Source organism: Eschrichtius robustus, chromosome 18 (genome assembly GCF_028021215.1).
Source record: "Eschrichtius robustus isolate mEscRob2 chromosome 18, mEscRob2.pri, whole genome shotgun sequence".
Taxonomy (NCBI): domain Eukaryota; kingdom Metazoa; phylum Chordata; class Mammalia; order Artiodactyla; family Eschrichtiidae; genus Eschrichtius; species Eschrichtius robustus.
Window position 1 is genome coordinate 19,660,520 of NC_090841.1, and position 20,292 is coordinate 19,680,811.

At 36.6% G+C, this 20,292-nt stretch overlaps 1 protein-coding gene across 4 annotated transcripts in view; it reads right to left on the reverse strand.

The window, feature by feature from the left end:
• The window catches only part of RB1 (RB transcriptional corepressor 1), a 131,313-nt gene that overhangs the window by 11,583 nt on the left and 99,438 nt on the right, over positions 1-20,292 (reverse strand). For all 4 annotated transcript variants that reach the window (XR_011071092.1, XM_068526980.1, XM_068526981.1 and 1 more), the window contains exons 18-23: positions 10,348-10,466; positions 7,351-7,496; positions 4,623-4,768; positions 1,717-1,821; positions 830-943; positions 568-731 (exon numbers count right to left, since the gene is read on the reverse strand). Coding sequence is in view for 3 of the 4 variants with exons in the window: in XM_068526980.1 (XP_068383081.1) it covers positions 568-731; positions 830-943; positions 1,717-1,821; positions 4,623-4,768; positions 7,351-7,496; positions 10,348-10,466 (794 nt within the window). In the remaining variant the exon portion in view is untranslated. The remainder of the gene's footprint in view (positions 1-567; positions 732-829; positions 944-1,716; positions 1,822-4,622; positions 4,769-7,350; positions 7,497-10,347; positions 10,467-20,292) is intronic.

A 20,292-nucleotide genomic window follows, 5' to 3' on the forward strand; every position in this document is an offset into this window, starting at 1 on the left:
CTTTCATCTGAGAATTTAAAACAGTTTCACACTCATCATTTACCTGAGCCACAGCACCCTGAGACCTGCTCAAGTTAATACAAGGAGGCCACAGGCTGAATTAGGGATGGACTTCTAAAGACTTAATTTACAGTCACCTACATTTAATCAGTCATCTACATTTTTATAAGCAAGATGAACACATCCACAGAAAGAGTTCACACGACATTCAATAAACTCCAGAATAAAAATTCTTAACCAAAAGTAATCTACTTTGTTTAGCAGACTGGCTACTTACAAAAACATGAGAGTGACTTGAAACTTATCATCAAACTGGTGCTCAGACCGTTTAAAAAAGAACAGACCCCAGCAGCCAGGAAAGCTGATGACTAAATGTGCAAACCCATCTAAGTAAACAGATTACCTCCCCCCCCGACCCCCAATTCTTATCACATCACTTAATATAAATGAGGAAATTAGAGTCTCAAATCTAGCTTATTTTAGATGAAGAAAGCTTTGTGTTCTTATGCTTGGATCAAAATAAGCCCCTCTTATTCTTTACCACTTCCCTAAAAAGAAAACACAAACCTTGATCTTGGAGTCATTTTTGTTGGCATAGGCAGACCTTCTGAAATTTTATACGGATTCTTCAGGGGTGATATGTAGATGTTCCCCCCAGGAACCCGTAAAGGTGAGCTAGAAAACTTGTAAGGGCTTCGAGGAATGTGAGGAATTGGTGACAAGGTAGGGGGCTAGAGGAAAAACAAAAAAAGTAGATTACTTAACATTTTAGTGAGATCCACTGCTTTATAATTAGACTTTCCCAAACAAAGGATGTTTTTTAACATACCCTGGTGGAAGCATACTGCAAAATATTTGTTTTCAGTCTCTGCATGAAGACTGAGTTATAGAATACGATAATAGAATCATACTCCTCTTCTCTGATCAAAACACGTTTGAATGTCTGAGGAAGAAGAGCGAAAACACTTGTTAAATGAATTTGGGTATTTAACTCTTTAGATTTTCTTTCTTTTTTTTTTTTTTTTTTAAATTAATTAATTTATTTTTGGCTGCATTGGGTCTTTGTTGCTGCGTGCGGGCTTTCTCTAGCTGCGGTGAGTGGTGGCTTCTCTTGTTGCAGAGCACGGGGTCTACGCGCGCAGGCTTCAGTAGTTGTGGCACACGGGCTCAGTAGTTGTGGTGCACGGGCTTAGTTGCTCCGTGGCATGTGGGATCTTCCCAGACCAGGGCTTGAACCCATGTCCCCTGCATTGGCAGGCGGATTCTTAACCACTGCGCCACCAGGGAAGCCCTAGATTTTCTATTTTAATAGTTCATAATACTATTTAACAGTAAAAATGCATATTTTACAGGCAAAAACAATCCGAAAAAGCCATCTTAGGCTTGGATTATAGCTGTTCTACTAGCAGTGAAATGTCATAGATATATACAATATGTTTTTTATATATTTGTGTAAAAGTTTATTACAAATATCCTGCTTATTGTCAGGGATATAGTATTCCTTATTTACTTTATAATATGAATTTGAATACTAAAGTGTGTTAACTTCCCAATTACATTTTAGTTACAAATAATTAACCAACAATACGAAAGTAAAAAGTTGATACGTAAATTTATATAATACAGTCAGAACATATGATATAATTAATGACTGAAGCTATCCATATTATAGATATGTATATATCTGGAAAATTCTTACCATGGAAATTTACCTACCTCCTGAACAGCATGAGGAAGATCTTTGTATGCTGTTACAATGATTTTGAATTTAAGGTCTATATTCTTCACTTTGCATATACCATACATGGAACACATCATAATCTAGTAAATAAAATGTGATATAAAAATAGTCAGGATTTTGTTGCATGGTTGTACTCTAAAAAACACTGTTATCTTTCTTTTAGTTTCAAAAAATGGAAATTTAATTTCCTACAGAATTATCTTTTCCCATCCTGAGCTCAGTTTGAATGTACATGTAAAGTATTTAAAGAACAGAATGCAAATAGCCAACTCTCAATTATTCAGGACTGATCATCTGGTTTGTAAGTAACCCTAACTTTGGCTCCTGTTCCTTAAATGTTTCTCAGAAGAGAAAAGTTGAAAATGGAATCAATTAACTGTGTAACTAGCACTTAAAAAAAAAAAGCCAGGTGTGAAAAGGGTTCAAACTATTAGATAAAATAATATTGACTATACTCAGTGGTGGTGTTAAGGGGGATGCAGTAACTGGAAGGGGATAGGAGACAGTCTTCTGTTGACAATGTTCTGTTTCTTGATTTGCTTTCATAGATGAGTTCAGTTGATGAATTTACATTAAGATGTATCCTTATGATATATCGATTACTCTATACGCATATTACATTTAAAGAGAAGGGTATTTTAAACATAAAAATAAAATTTGAAGTAATTTTCTGTGACTTTGAAACATCGAACTTTCTTAATTTGTCTGAATTTTACTACCTGATTTAAGAACTGATATCTTCTGCAACATTCTTGCTCCCATCTACCGCCAAGAATACCTACTCAACATCCCTTGTTTAGCATCTTAAACAGCCCCAATCCTACTATTTCTCCCGTTTAGAATGCCATCCAAGTATCCTCTTTGCTAATTCACAGTTCTCCTATTTCAATACTTTACCTAAGGTGCCTCTCACAAAATCTTCTTGATTCCAGATACCTAATCTCTTTAGAAATCCTTAGCACTACTGTCTATCTTTCTATATTATCGAAAAGCAGTAGACCCATAAGGCAATAAGTGCCTACTTAGAAAAAAAATCCAACATACTAGAATTTAGAGTTCAAATATGCTCTTGAAAAATATACATATTTGTAGGTTATACCTTTATACAATAATTCATCTTTTGCTCAAAATATCATTCTTACTGGGAACAATACTACCGACCTTACCAAAATAAAAAGATTAAAAGGGAACATTATGAACAGCTGCATATCAACAAAATAGATATCTAAGATGAAACGGAAAAATTTAAAGAAAGACACAAACTACCAAAACTGACTCAAGAAGAAAAAGAAAATCTGAGCTTCTGAAGCACTAAAGCACCAAAAGCTTCAAAGGACACAATCAAGAAAGTGAAATGACAACTCAGAGAATGAGCGAAAATATTTGCAAATCATATAAGAATTTGCATGATAAGGAACTTGCATGTAGAATATATAAAAAACCCTTTCAGCTCAACAATAAAAAGACAACCCAATGAACAAATAGGTAAAGTATCTGAATAGCTATTTCTCCAAAGAAGATATACAAATGGTCAATAAGAACACAAAAAGATCCTCAATATCATTAGCCATCAGGGAAGTGCAAATCAAAACCACAAAGAGATATCACTTCATAACCACTAAGATGGCTATAATCCAAAAGGCAAGTAAGAAGTTGGTGAAGATGTGAAGAAATTGGAACCCCATACACTGCTGACAGGAATATAAAATGGGTAGCCATGCTAGTAAACAATCTGGCCATTCCTCAAAAGGTAAAACATAGAGTTACCATATGACCCAGCAATTCCACTCCTAGGTAAATACCCTAGAGAAATGAAAACATACGTCCACCCAAAAACTTGCACATGAATTTTCATTAACATTATTCATAATAGCCAAAAAGTGGAAACCAAATGTACATCAATTGATGAATAAATAAACATGATGTGGTATAGCCATACAGTGGAACATTATTTGGCAATAAAAAGGAATGAAGTACTGATACAAGCTGTAACACAGATGAACAATGAAAACATAGTAAGTGAAGGAATCCAGACACAAAAGATAACATTATACGATTCCATTTATATGTCCAGAATAGGCAAGTCTATAAAGACAGAAAGTAGATTAGCATGTTGCCTGTGGTTAGAGGGGGTAGCAGAATAGAGGCGTGCACGCTACAGGTACAGGGTTTCTTTTTGACATGATGAAAATATTTTAAAACTGATTTTGGTGATTGTTGCACAACTCTGTTAATATACTAAAAACTACTGAACTGTACACTTTAAATGGGTAATTAGCATGGTATATGAATTACATCTCAATAAAACTGTTACAAAAATATTATTATTCCATAAACAGAAGAAAGAGGAAGATATGAGAGATGGTCTTTGTAAATTAACTCATTCATTTATTCATTTGACATTGTTTTAGATCAACTATTCTATTTTAGATCTTTTTTAGATCAACTAAGATCCCCGGGGGGGTCTTAGTTCCCCAACCAGGGATCAAACCCGTGCCCCCTGCAGCCTGCAGTGGAAGCAGAGTCTTAAGCACTGGACCAGGGAAGTCCTAGATCAACTATTCTTAAGTCTCATGCTTTTTCCACACTAAATGAATTCTGGCTTACCACAACATAGAAAAAGCCTTTGATAAAGTTTCTTCAGTGAGTTTTGCAATGAGATCTTTCATGCCATTAAATAAGTAAAGTTATTGAAATATTCTCAAGCTCTAAAGTTCTCATTTGTAAGAAATATAGCAAAAATATAAAGGGTAGCAAACAAGCAAATATATATTAAGTCTACTAAATCGATGCAGCTTCTCATTTGAATCTAACCTTTTCTTAAGAAATCAGTACACAGCTAACAAGTGAGTCGAGTAGGAAAAGTGCATAATTTTCTTACCTGGTCCAAATGCCTGTCTCTCATGAGTTCATACTCATTTTGCAGTGTGTGTTGGAAAAGGGTCCAGATGATATGTTCTAGTTCTGGGTGGTCAGACAGAAGGCGTGCACACAGGGTATTTAGTCGAAGATATGCTAGTCGACACACTGGAAAAATAAGGGTAATTAATCACATTTACTCTTAATTTTGTATCACAAGTGGATTTTTTTCAAAACATTAAATTGCTATAACCAAATGCTGTTAAATAGCATTTTAACATTAACTTCATCTCTACCACTGTTTTCCTTATGAATAAATGATTTGTAGCCTTAGCACTGTCCTAGATACTAGAAGGCAAAATAATACTTTGCTGAAAGCATTATTCAGCAAAAAATAATTCTTTTGTTAAATTATTACAGCATAAAATTGAGGTAGAGGGACTTCCCTGGTGGTCCAGTGGTAAAGAATCCACTTTCCAATGCAGGGGACGCGGGTTCGATCCCTGGGCAGGGAACTAAGATCCCACATGCCGCAGGGCAACTAAGCCCGTGCGCCACAACTACTGAGCTCCCGCGCCTCAACTACAGAGCTTGCGTGCCACAAACTACAGAGCTCACACACTCTGGAACCCACATGCCACAACTACAGAGCCCACGCGCCCTGGAGCCTGCACACAACTAGAGAGAGAAAACCTGCACGCCACAACTAGAGAGAAGCCCGTGCGCCACAATGAAAGATCCCATATGCCTCAAAGACGATCCCGCGTGCCTCAACCAACACCCGACACAGCCAAAAATAAATTAAATAAATAAAATAAAATAAAGTTGAGGCGGAGGAAGAAAGATCCTAAGATCTTGTGAAATTAGACAATCCAAATAGGGTTTGTTTCAGTTCCACTGGTAATCTCTCATCACAGATGTTGAAAATTCTCACTATCAATATTCAAGAGGGTAATTATTTTTTAAAATAATGGAATTTCCAAAGTCCCTCAATTTTTCCAATCCTAAAAACAAAAAACAAATAGTGTATTTCTCTATAAAAATGCTAGACTTGTAGATTACCTAAGTGGTAATATGACTGTGATATTAAATTTAGAGAGTTTATTTAAAAATGCTAGTGGAACACAGGTTGGAGAAAAGTAATCCACAAAACTGAATTTTCCTCCATCTACTTTAAACATAATGACCCTTGGTTTAAATTTACTTTTCAAAGACTTGCATAAAGTAATCAGAATTTTTTAGTTAATAATTTATCCCAGTGGTCCTCAACTTTGGCTTATATCAGACTTGCATTGAGGGCTTGTAGAAACAATGATTTTTTTTTTTTTTTTGCCTCATCCTAGAGCTTCTGAGTAGTTCTAGGGGCGGGGCTCAAACAAAAATTCTCATTTCTACAACTTAGCAGGTGAGGTGGATTCTGCTGGTTGGGGACCACACTTTGGAACCAACGCTCTAACGTAAGGGCTTATAACATGCCTATAAAGTTCAGTATATTTCTGACTTGAATAAAAATCAGAAAAATGATTTATCACAGAGGAATGTGGCATTTTACTTTCCTTCAAAGAGCTCCAAGTGGGTGTGCACTTGCACGTATATACACATGCACAGACACCCAAATGACCTCCCCATCCCACCACATACACACACAATCAGAGAATGTGTGAGAATACAACCTGGTTACCAGGAAATGTACCTGCACTAGGCCACAACACACTGTATAATCTCAACTCACACACCTGAACAGCAAAAGTAATGTTAGGAGCAAATACTTCCAGGCATAAATTTGAAAGCGTAACAGTAGCAGTGACAATAACAACATCTAACACTTTCTGAGTGCTTACTATGGGCTAGGCACTGTTGGAAGCGTTTTATGTATTAATTCATTTAATTATCTCAAACCCCATACAAGGTAGATTATTATTATTTCCATTTTACAGATGAGAAAACAGGCATAGAGATATTGAAGTTTTTTTTTCCTTTTTTTTTTAATTGGAGTATAATTGCTTTACAATGTTGTGTTAGTTTCTGCTGTACAATGAAGTGAATCAGCTATATTTATACCTATATCCCCTCCCTCTTGGACCTCCCTCCCACCGCACCCCCATCCCACCCATCTAGGACATCACAGAGCACCGAGCTGAGCTTCCTGTGCTTTATAGCATGTTCCCGCTAGCTGTCTATTTTACGCGTGGTAGTGTATATATGTCAATCCTAATCTCCCAATTCATCCCACCCTTCCCTTCCCCACCATGTCCACATGTCCGTTCTCTACGCCTACATCTCTATTCCTACCCTGCAAATAGGTTCATCTGTACCATTTTTATAGATTCTACATATATGCGTTAATATACGATATTTGTTTCTCTCTTTCTGGCTTACTTCACTCTGTATGACAGACTCTAGGTCCATCCACTTCTCTACAAATGACCCAATTTCATTCCTTTTCATGGCTAAGTAATATTCCATTGTATATATGTGCCACATCTTCTTTATCCATTCATCTGTCGTTGGACATTTAGGTTGCTTCCATGACCTGACTAATGTAAATAGTGCTGTAATGAACATTGGGGTACATGTGTCCTTTTGAATTATGGTTTTCTCAGGGTGTATGCCCAGTAGTGGGATTGCTGGGTCATATGATATTAAAGCGACTTGCCCAAAGTCACGCCTAGTTAAGCAGAAGAGCCATGATTTGAATTCAGTCAGCCTCATTTCAGAGTCCACGCTCTTGAGAGTAATCATCTACTAACCTTTTTTGTAAAAGAGTGAAAGGGAGGTAGATTTCAATGGCTTCTGAGTCTGGAAGGCTGAGGTTGCTTGTGCCTCTGAATTTGCAGTAGAATTTACACGTGTAGTTGACCCTTTTTTCTTTGGGGATCTTACAGGAGAAAGATACCTAGATATATTCAAAGGAAAAGACTTCATTTGAAGTTTGCTAAGAATCTCTCTCTCTCTCTTGCTCACACACACACACACACACACACACACACACACACACACGGCTGTACACATGCATCCAAACACATCTTGTCTATTTAATCTACTGTTCTACACCAAATTCCTCTTTAAATACAAGTTGGAAAAGAGAGACTAATAGGAAAACTAAGCTTGTCCTTATCATTTCTAACTCTTTTTCAATAAATGGCTTTTCTTGGGAATTACTGCCTTATTTAAAAAATAGCTGCATATGTTTATATGTTCAATTCTAATAACTAAAGTGGGACTGAGTTCATAAAATGACTCCAGCTTAAAAGAACAAGCCACTGATATCAAAATATCAATTTCTCTGATTCTTCTCCTAAAAACATTTCATTGATAACTATGGTTCATATACATAGGACTTAAGTTACACATACATACTCCCTCCTAAACTATATAGTACATGATTATATGAATTAATATTTCAGGTAACATTATCAAGGCAGATTTACACCTGTATACTAAAAATATGTTAGGCATAAATCAAGGCAGAGATATTAGTAAAATTATTTCTCAATTTCTGACCTTCTACTGCTCTGTGTTGCCCTTTATTTTAGAGGATAATCCAGGTCTACTTTCTTTGTTTTTTTTCAAGAACACTTTTTATTAAGGTCACTATTAGTAAAAGGTTTACAGTCTTTTAAAAATATCCCAGAATCTACTATGAAGAGCAAGTACTAGGGAGTAAACACCAAAGCATAACTTTCTAATTTTGTTTTAGTAGCTGAGAAATCATTCTGAGCAGGAAGTAGGATTTGTACCTTACTATGGATGTTTCTAGTACATGCAATATATTTACTAGTACACTAGGAAAAGGGAATCACCATCACAACTTTTTAAGTACCAGGGTCTAGTCTATTATCACCCTTGAATTTCCCTTCAATTCACTAACTAACAATATTGTAGACTGACTTAACTTGGGTAGAAGTTAGTCTCCCTTGAATTCTAGGTGAACACATTACCTCCTGGACTTTGCTACTTGAATCTCAGACTTAAGAAGGCCAAAGTGGAGCTCTTGACTTCTTTCCCATGTCAAGAAATGGCTCCACATTACATCCAGTTTCTTAAGTTAAAAACTTAGGAGGTATTTTAAATTTTTCCCTTTTCCCAATCTTCAAACCCAATGCAAAAGAAAGTTCTATTAAATCTTCCTCTAAAATACACCCCAGATCTTTCCATTTCTTTGTATCTCTACTGACATATCTTAGACCAAGTCGTTTACATCTCTCACTTGAACTACTGAAATTTTCTCCAAACTAGTCTTTCTACTTTCTTCCTTGCCCTGTTCCTTTCCCTCCTCCAAACCCACCTGTACTTCAAATAGCAGCCAGAAACTGACTTTAAAAATACCAATTATAGCAAGCTGCACCCCTGCTTAAAACCTTAATGCTTTCCCACTGCCCTTCTAAAACGGAAACTCCTCCCTACGGCCTATGAGAACCTACAAGGTCTAGCTCCAGTTTGCCTCTCCAGCCCCATCTTGTACCATTCTCCTCTTGTTTGCTTCGGGGTTTCTTTCTGTTCCTCAGACCAGCTAAGTTTGACCACCCAGGGCCACTGCACTTAATACTGCTGTGCCTGGAATGCACATCATGCAGATTTTGCCTGGCCAGCACCCACTTGTTCTTCAAGTCTCAGGTCAAATAGCACTTCATCAGAGAAAGCTTCCCTAAACATTCTATCACTCTCTTAGCTTCTCTTTCACATCATTCTGTTTCTTTCTATTACAGAACTTATTATATTCTAAAATCACCTTATGTATTAGTTTACTTGTTCACTGTTTATTTCCTTCCTCCAGAGAGTAAGCTCTATGAGGGGAAGGACCTAGTCCATCTTATTCGCCTTTGTATTCCCAGTGCCTAGAGCACTTCCTGGCACCTAACAGACAACTGCTTATTGAATTAAAGAAAAGATAAGGCTTGACTTATTTATATTTATGTATTACCTAGCAAACAAATTTATACATGAAGGCAGACGCTCCATATGCTAGAAATACTTTGGTACAAATTATCATGGAAATGACATCTCTGGAAAACAGTCCCTGCACTAATCACAGAACTCTGTAATGTCAATTCCTATACAGAACTGAACAGGAACATAACATTAGGCACATTTCTATGAAAGGCAATGTAGCTAGACTGCTTAAGAGCATGGGCTTTGGGGTCAGATTGCTTGGGTTTGATCTCTAATTCCTTCTTCTAGATAACAGAGGCTGATAGCCGCGTCTATTATCTTACAGGGCTGTTAGGTCACTGTCCAGCACATAGTGAACGCTTAATAAATGTTAGTTATCGCCTTCTTCTTCCATCACACCTTCATGAACTAATCAACCGTTTTAGTCTCTGATCCCACACTACTCCCTCTGCCCATCCTATGCTTCACTCCAGATGCGCTGAGCTGTACTCCCTGAAAAATGTTTCCTGCTTTCCTGGCTGCTATACTTTGGGGTTCATGCTATTTCTGTCTCTTCCCTCCTCTCCAGTTTCCATGTTGAAATCCTGCTCTGCCTTTGAGGACTATCTAAATTGCCATCTCTGCATGAAAGCTGTCCTCATTACACCAAACCTGAGTGATTTCAGTAGCACTCTGTATCACTGTATACGAACTTTATTTGGGTCATGTATCTTATATTACTGATCCCTGAAAGCAGGAAAAATGTCTTATTCAAAATTCTATTCCCTACAGCTTTTGTATAACATCTTGCATTACACTATGCTCAGAATCTATTTGCAAGTTGAATGGATTGACACAACAGATATTCTACTTACATATCTGCTGCAGTGTGATTATTCTGGAGAGGAAGGCTGAGAGAACAAGCAGGTTCAAGGTGATCAGCTGGTCCTTCTCGGTCCTTTGCTTGTTTAATAAGATCAAATAAAGGTGAATCCTATATGAAACAAGACGACATTAAAACAACATTGGTAAGTATGATTCTCCAATGTATATATCAAAATCATATGGTTTGACATGGTGAGCATTATGAATTTAGTCATAATTGACAATAGCAATTTTGAAGTCAGAATAAGATTCTTTTCTCCACCTTGAAAATAATGACTGCCAATTTTTGTATTACACATAAAATAAAGAACTAGGAATATGTATAACTTCAAATGCTTATATTAGAAAAGAAATTAAAAGTTAGGGAAAGAGACACAGAAGAGACCCAAAGAAAGTAAAAGGAAGAAAATAATAAAGACATGAACAGGATTTAATGAAACTGAAAACAAAGATAAAATACATGGTTTGATCAACTAAACTAATAATTGGTTCTTTGAAATAACTAACAAAATTAAACAAAACTCCAGTCAGATTGAGAAAAAGAGAAGAGACAGATAAACAGTATTAGGAACAAAACTGGGGCCACCATTACGAAGATTAGAAAGATAATAGGGGACTGTTGTGAAAAATTTTATGTCAATTCATAGGAAAACTTAGACCAAATGGAAAATTCCTCAAAATATAAATTAACCAAACTCAATAAGAAATAAATAAACCTCAACAGTCCTATAAACTATTAAAGAATTTGGATCAGTAATTAAAAGTCTCCCCACAAAGAAAACATCAAACACCGCTGGTTTTACCAGTGAATTCCACCAAATATTCAAGGAATAGATAATTCCACTTTTGCTCCAACTCTTCGGAGAATGGAAGAAGTAAAAACATTCTCTATCTCATTTTATGAGGCTAGTACAACACTGATACTAAAAACTGTCACAAAAAGGTAAATTATAGCCCATCCTTGCTCATGAACAGAGATATAAAAATTCTGAACAAGAAATATTAGCAACCCACAACAGCAGTGTTAAAAAGAATACATCATTTACCAAGTTGAGTTTATCCAGGTTGCAAAATTAGTTCAACGTTAGAAAATCTATAATGCAATTCACCTCACTAATAAATCTAAGGTGAAAAATCTTGTCAAAATCGATGCAGAAAAAGTTCTCATTTAAAAACCCATTTGTCATTAAAAAAAAAAAGAAAACTCTTACTAAACCAGGAACAGAAGGGTACTCCAAATTTTATAAATGACATCTACAAATAAACAGAAAAACCACAGCAAACATTATATGTAGTGGTGAAACGTTAAGAGCATTCCCCTTAAAAAATCGGAGGTAAGAGAAGGTTGTCCCATTATCCTGCTTTCTATTCAGCATTATACTTAAAGTTCCAGTCTGCTCAATAAGTCAAAGAAAAAAGACTGGAAAGGAAGAAAGAACAAAAATACCACTATTCACAAATGATTTATCTGCTGATAAAGAAAATTCAAAAGGATCTACAGTGAAATTATTAGAATAAGAGAGATTAGCAAGGTTTCTGTACTGTTACGAAATCAATGTGAAAAATAATTATATTTCTATATACCAAGCAAAAAGTTTAAAAGCATAATTTTTAAAATATCATTTACAAAAAAGTAAGACCAGCAGTAAGAACCATTAAAAACCTTGATTCAAAAATTGTAACTTTCTGGAGGTGAAAGCTTGCAAGTCCATAAAAATGGGGGCCATATATATTCTATTCTTTTAGTACTTGAACTAAAGGGCAAGAAAACAGACAGATGGCCAAGATGCTAGGTTTATTTCAAAAGGAAAAGCGGTGTATCCGTAAATAAAAATACAAAACACTGTAGAATATAAGTAGATTTTGTAAAAATATGAAGATAGTCTATTCAATAAAAAGTGAAAAATTAGCTAGCAATTTGAAAAAAAATTACTACACTTTCATAATATATAGAAAATCAATTACTTATGTTAGAAAACAAAATTGAGAAAGTGTTAGAGGTATATGAGAATATCTTTATAACTTTTAAAAAAATCTTTTTTCACCTTTATTGAAGTATAATTGACAAAAATCATATATATTTAAGGTGCACAACGTGATGGCTTCATACGTTGTGAAATGATCACCACAATCAAGCTACATTAGCATTTATTACCTCACATAGTTACCTTTTTATTTTCTTTTCATCCCTTCACCACCTTCTTTATAACTTCTTTTTAAATTTTTTCATGTTATTTATTTTTTTATACAGCAGGTTCTTATTAGTCACCAATTTTATACACATCAGTGTATACATGTCAATCCCAATTGCCCATTTCAGCACACCATCATCCCCACACCCCACCCCTCTGCGGCTTTCCCCCCTTGGTGTCCATACGTTTCTTCTCTACATCTGTGTCTCAACTTCTGTCCTGCAAACCAGTTCATTTGTACCATTTTTCTAGGTTCCACATACATGCGTTAATATACAATATTTGTTTTTCTCTTTCTGACTTACTTCACTCTGTATGACAGTCTCTAGATCCATCCACGTCTCAACAAATGACTCAATTTCGTTCCTTTTTATGGCTGAGTAATATTCCATTGTATATATGGGCCACATCTTCTTTATCCATTCGTCAGTCGATGGGCATTTAGGTTGCTTCCATGACCTAGCTATTGTAAATAGTGCTGCAATGAGCATTGGGGTGCATGTGTCTTTTTGAATTATGGTTTTCTCTGGGTATATGCCCAGTAGTGGGATTGCTAGATCATATACTAATTCTATTTTTAGTTTTTTAGGGAACCTCCATACTGTTCTCCATAGTGGCTGTATCAATTTACATTCCCACCAACAGTGCAAGAGGATTCCCTTTTCTCCACACCCTCTCCAGCATTTGTTGTTTGTAGATTTTCTGATGATGCCCATTCTAACTGGTGTGAGGTGATACCTCATTGTAGTTTTGAGTTGCATTTCTCTAATAATTAGTGATGTTGAGCAGCTTTTCATGTGCTTCTTGGCCATATGTATGTCTTCTTTGGAGAAATGTCTATTTAGGTCTTCTGCCCATTTTAGGATTGGGTTGTTTGTTTCTTTAATATTGAGCTGAATGAGCTGTTTCTATATTTTGGAGATTAATCCTTTGTCTGATGATTCGTTTGCAAATATTTTCTCCCATTCTGAGGGTTGTCTTTTCGTCTTGTTTATGGTTTCCTTTGCTGTGCAAAAGCTTTGAAGTTTCATTAGATCCCATTTGTTTATTTTTGTTTTTATTTCCATTACTCTAGGAGGTGGATCAAAAAAGATCTTGTTGTGATTTATGTCAAAGAGTGTTCTTCCTATGTTTTCCTCTGAGAGTTTTATAGTGTCTTACATTTAGGTCTCGAATCCATTTTGAGTCTATTTTTGTGTATGGTGTTAGGGAGTGTTCTAATTTCATTCTTTTACATGTAGCTGTCCAGTTTTCCCAGCACCACTTATTGAAGAGACTGTCTTTTCTCCATTGTATATCCTTGCCTCCTTTGTCATAGATTAGTTGACCACAGATGCATGGGTTTACCTCTGGGCTTTCTATCTTGTTCCATTGATCAATGTTTCTGTTTTTGTGCCAGTACCATATTGTCTTGATTACTGTAGCTTTGTAGTATAATCTGAAGTCAGGGAGTCTGATTCCTCCCGCTCCGTTTTTTTTCCTCAAGACTGCTTTGGCTATTCGAGGTCTTTTGTGTCTCCATACAAATTTTAAGATGATTTGTTCTAGTTCCGTAAAAAATGCCATTGGTAATTTGATAGGGATTACATTGAATCGGTAGATTGCTTTGGGTAGTATTGTCATTTTCACAATATTGATTCTTCCAATCCAAGAACATGGTATATCTCTCCATCTGTTGGTATCATCTTTAATTTCTTTCATCAGTGCCTTATAGTTTTCTGCATACAGGTCTTTTGTCTCCCTAGATAGGTTTATTCCTAGGTACTTTATTCTTTTTGTTGCAGTGGTAAATGGGAGTGTTTCCTTAATTTGTCTTTCAGATTTTTCATCATTAGTGTATAGGAATGCAAGAGATTTCTGTGCATTAATTTGGTATCCTGCATCTTTACCAAATTCATTGATTAGCTCTAGTAGTTTTCTGGTGGCATCTTTAGGATTCTCTGTGTATAGTATCATGTCATCTGCAAACAGTGACAGTCTTACTTCTTCTTTTCCAATTTGTATTCCTTTTACTTCTTTCTCTTCTCTGATTGCCGTGGCTAGGACTTACAAAACTATGTGGAATAACAGTGGTGAGAGTGGACATCCTTGTCTTGTTCCTGATCTTAGAGGAAATGCTTTCAGTTTTTCACCGTTGAGAATGATGTTTGCTGTGGGTTTGTCGTATATGGCCTTTATTATGTTGAGGTAGGTTCCCTCTACGCCCACTTTCTGGAGAGTTTTTATCATAAATGGGTGTTGAATTTTGTCAAAAGTCTTTTCTGCATCTATTGAGATGATCATATGGTTTTTATTCATCAATTTGTTAATATGGTGTATCACATTGATTGATTTGCGTATATTGAAGAATCCTTGCATCCCTGAGATAAATACCACTTGATCATGGTGTATGATCCTTTTAATGTGTTGTTGGATTCTGTTTGCTAGTATTTTGTTGAGGATTTTTGCATCTATATTCATCAGTGATATTGGTCTGTAATTTTCTTTTTTTGTCATATCTCTGTCTGGTTTTGGTATCAGGGTGATGGTGGCCTCAAAGAATGAGTCTGGGAGTATTCCTTCCTCTGAAATTTTCTGGAAGCGTTTGAGAAGGATGGGTGTTAGCTCTTCTCTAAATGTTTGATAGAATTCACCTGTGAAGCCATCTGGTCCTGGACTTTTGTTTGTTGGAAGATATTTAATCACAGTTTCATTTTCATTACTTGTGATTGGTCTGCTCATATTTTCTATTTCTTCCTGGTTCAGTCTTGGAAGGTTATACCTTTGTAAGAATTTGTCCATTTCTTCCAGGTTGTCCATTTTATTGGCATAGAGTTGCTTGTAGTAGTCTCTAAGGATGCTTTGTATTTCTGCAGTGGCTGTTGTAACTTCTCCTTTTTCATTTCTAATTTTATTGATTTGAGTCCTCTCCCTCTTTTTCTTGATGAGTCTGGCTAATAGTTTATCAATTTTGTTTACCTTCTCAAAGAACCAGCTTTTAGTTTTATTGATCTTTGCTACTGTTTTCTTTGTTTCTATTTCATTTATTTCTGCTCTGATCTTTATGATTTCTTTCCTTCTGCTAACTTTGGGTTTTGTTTGTTCTTCTTTCTCTAGTTCCTTTAGGTGTAAGGTTAGATTGTTTATTTGAGATTTTTCTTGTTTCTTGAGGTAGGCTTGTATAGCTATAAACTTCCCTCTTAGAACTGCTTTTGCTGCATCCCATAGGTTGTGGGTCGTCGTGTTTTCATTGTCATTTGTCTCTAGGTATTTTTTGATTTCCTCTTTGATTTCTTCAGTGATCTCTTGGTTATTTAGTAACATATTGCTTAGCCTCCATGTGTTTGTGTTTTTTACGTTCTTTTCCCCTGTAATTCATTTCTAATCTCATAGCGTTGTGGTCAGAAAAGATGCTTGATATGATTTCAATTTTCTTAAATTTACTGAAGCTTGATTTGTGACCCAAGATGTGATCTATCCTGGAGAATGTTCCGTGCGCACTTGAGAAGAAAGTGTAATCTGCTGTTTTTGGATGGAATGTCCTATAAATATCAATTAAATCTATCTGGTCTATTGTGTCATTTAAAGCTTCTGTTTCCTTATTTATTTTCATTTTGGATGATCTGTCCATTGATGTAAGTGAGGTGTTGAAGTCCCCCACTATTATTGTGCTACTGTCGATTTCCTCTTTTATAGCTGTTAGCAGTTGCCTTATGTATTGAGGTGCTCCTATGTTGGGTGCATATATATTTATAATTGTTATATCTTCTCCGTGGATTGATCCCTTGATCATTATGTAGTGTCCTTCCTTGTCTCTTGTAACATTCTTTATTTTAAAGTCTATTTTATCTGATATGAGTATTGCTACTCCAGCTTTCTTTTGATTTCCGTCTGCATGGAATATCTTTTTCCATCCCCTCACTTTCAGTCTGTATGTGTCCCTAGGTCTGAAGTGGGTCTCTTGTAGACAGCATATAGATGGGTCTTGTTTTTGTATCCATTCAGCAATCCTGTGTCTTTTGGTTGGAGCATTTAATCCATTCACGTTTAAGGTAATTATCAATATGTATGTTCCTATGACCATTTTCTTAATTGTTTTGGGTTTGTTTTTGTAGGTCCTTTTCTTCTCTTGTGTTTCCCACTTACAGAAGTTCCTTTAGCATTTGTTGTAGAGCTGGTTTGGTGGTGCTGAATTCTCTTAGCTTTTGCTTGTCTGTAAAGCTTTTGATTTCTCCAACGAATCTGAATGAGATCCTTGCCGGGTAGAGTAATCTTGGTTGCAGGTTCTTCCCTTTCATCACTTTAAGTATATCATGCCAGTCCCTTCTGGCTTGAAGAGTTTCTGCTGAGAAATCAGCTGTTAACCTTATGGGAGTTCCCTTGTATGTTATTTGTCATTTTTCCCTTGTTTCAATAAGTTTTGTCTTTAATTTTTGCCAATTTGATTACTATGTGTCTCAGCATGTTTCTCCTTGGGTTTATCCTGTATGGGACTCGCTGCACTTCCTGGACTTGGGGGGCTATTTCCTTTCCCATGTTAGGGAATTTTTTGACTATAATCTCTTCAAATATTTTCTCTGGTCCTTTCTCTCTCTCTTCTCCTTCTGGGATCCCTATAATGCAAATGTTGTTGCATTTAGTGGTGTCCCAGAGGTCTCTTAGGCTGTCTTCATTTCTTTTCATTCTTTTTTCTTTATTCTGTTCCACAGCAGTGAATTCCACCATTCTGTGTTCCAGGTCACTTATCCGTTCTTCTGCCTCAGTTATTCTGCTATTGATTCCTTCTAGTGTAGTTTTCATTTCAGTTATTGTATTTTTCATCTCTGTTTGTTTGTTCTTTAATTCTTCTAGGTCTTTGTTAAACATTTCTTGCATCTTCTCGATCTTTGCCTCCATTCTTTTTCCGAGGTCCTGGATCATCTTCACTATCATTATTCGGAATTCTTTTTCTGGAAGGTTGCCTATCTCCACTTCATTTCGTTGTTTTTCTCGGGTTTTATCTTGTTCCTTCATCTGGTATAATGCCCTCCGCCTTTTCATCTTGTCTGTCTTTCTGTGAATGTGGTTTTTGTTCCACAGGCTGCAGGATTGTAGTTCTTCTTGCTTCTGCTGTCTGCCCTCTGGTGGATGAGGCTATCTAAGAGGCTTGTGTAAGTTTCTATAACTTCTTGAAAGGAAAGGACTTTTTAGGTTTGACCATAACCCAGAAGTCATAAAGGAAAAGATGAAGCAATCTGACTATACAGAACCTGAAAACTTCTGTATAACTAAAACCACAATAAACTAAGTTAAACAAAGTCTTTAAAAAATAAACAATACTGATTTATTCTACAACCACCATAATGTGCTAATTCCTATTGTCAAGGCATTCTTTCCTGTATTCATTAGGGGCACTCTGAAGTGCAATCTAAGTAATGGCTTTCATCTGCGTAAAATAATGCTAACAATTAACACCAGCTAATGCATGTATGTCACACTCAATGTTTTACATTTTCTAGTCATTGACAAACTGAATATCTTTACATATGGGATAAATGGAACAAATTCACATATATTCAGCAGGAGTCGCCTAATCCCACTCGTTTCTCAAACAAAGACATTTCAGGAGACCTTGAGACTCACAAAGATATGCAAGTAAACCTGAGCCTTTAATAGGATTTAGGTATGCTATTAATCAGGTATGTTACTTTCTCTTCAGATATGGTTTAACCCATAGGTGGTTTACCTGGTTATGCTTTAAATTAGCACAATAGGATTATACCAAAGTGAATTCCTCTTCCAAGGATGAAGGTGGCATTTTGTTCACCAACAGTCTTCATGTTTCACTCAAGTATCACTTTTATTACTCCATCTCCCCCAACCCAATTGGTCACAGAGATATATAGATATAGGCTTATGATAATGATTATGCCATGATAATAATAATGAGAAGAAGTATGGTGCAGTGGACAGAAACACAGACTCTGGAGCCACACCACAAGGGTTCAAGTCCTGACCACTTACTGGCTGCATGACCCTGGAGAAAGTTGCTTAACCTTGTTATGATTCACTTTTCTCAACTGTAAAGTGGAGATGCTAATGACAATAATGCCTAGTTATCCATGCATCCATCCACCCATTATTCGTCATATGTCTATTCTGTAACAGGAGCTTTACTAGGAAGTAGGAACATAAAGGTAAACAACCCTCCAGTTGCCAGCTACTGATAGGGTCACTTCAGAAGCATCTGTCCTCGTCCACCTTATTCAACATGTTCATTTGAAATGAACTGTAATCGTCCTCTACCACCAAAAAATTTCCACTCCTCCTCAGTTTTTCCCGTATCATTAACACTTCTTATATACAGTTGCCCAAAGCAAAAAAGAATCATGTTTATTATTCTTTGTCTCACTCTCCACTGTCCAATCCATGCAAGTCATATTGGCTCCAACTTCAAAATATACCCCAAGTCTAACTTCTTCTCCAGACGGGACTTTTAGAGAGTTCTTAAAATAAAAGCCCAGTGCCGGCGACTTCCTTAGTGACACAGTGGTTAAGAATCCGCCTGCCAATGCAGGGGACATGGGTTCCATCCCTGGTCTGGGAAGATCCCACATGCTGTGGAGCAACTAAGCCTGCGAGCCACAACTACTGAAGCCCACACGCCTAGAGCCCGTGCTCCACAACAAGAGAAGCCACCGCAATGAGAAGCATGCGCAGTGCAACGAAGAGTAGCCCCCCTGCTCACCACAACTAGAGAAAGCCCGCGTGCAGCAACAAAGACGCAATGCAGCAAAAAAAAAAAACAAAAACAAAAAACAAAAACAAAACCCAGTGCCAAGCATATAGTGGACACTCAGTAAATATTTCTAGAATGTTATATGACATAACCATACCATAGGTTTAATTAAACACAGCAAAGCACAAAGAAGAAAGTGGATGATAAGATTTGATTTCTGACACTAAATATCAACTGTGGCACCTGGCCTCCAAAATAACCCCTATAATTCCTGCCACTGGGTATTTACACCCTTATACACTGTCTTAGGGTTAGTCTGTGTGGTCAATGGCATATAGCAGAAGTGACAGCACGTCAGTTCTGAGATTAGCTTATAAAAAACCTGCAGTTTCCGTCTTAGGCGCGTGCTCGCGTGCTCGCGCGCTCTCTCTCTCTCTTTCTCTCGCATCTCTTCTTGCTCTAGGCGAAAGCAGCTGCCTTGGAGTAAGCAACCCTATGGAGAGGTCTATGTGGCAAACAAATGAAGCCTCTGGCCAACAACCAGTGAAGGAATGAGGGCTGCCAACAACCATGTGAGTGAACTTGGTAGCAGATTCTCGAATTCCAGGAAGGATTTAAGCTGACTGCAGCCTTTGTTGACAACTTGAGGAACTTTCCTGAGAGAACTGGAGCCAAAACCACATAGCTAAACCACTCCCAGATTCCCAACCTTCAGAAATTATGTGCGAAGTAAAACATTAGTTGTTTTACTAAACTGTTAAGGTTTGGGGTAATTTCTTACACAGCAATAGATAACTAATACAGAATCTGATTTTTTTTTTAATCTAAAGAAAGTATTTAATGGACTATTTGACTTCTGAAAATTTATGCATTTATATCTATAGCACTGTTCACATTCAGGACTCAGACAGAAGTTTACTCTTGGTCTCAGGCAAGCTGTCTTATGTCATTACTGATCTACTTAAATTAACTCTCAGCATAATCACTCTCTGGACATTCCACTCTATTTTGCCATTTAATCATGTGAAGGAAACCAGACTCTCTCT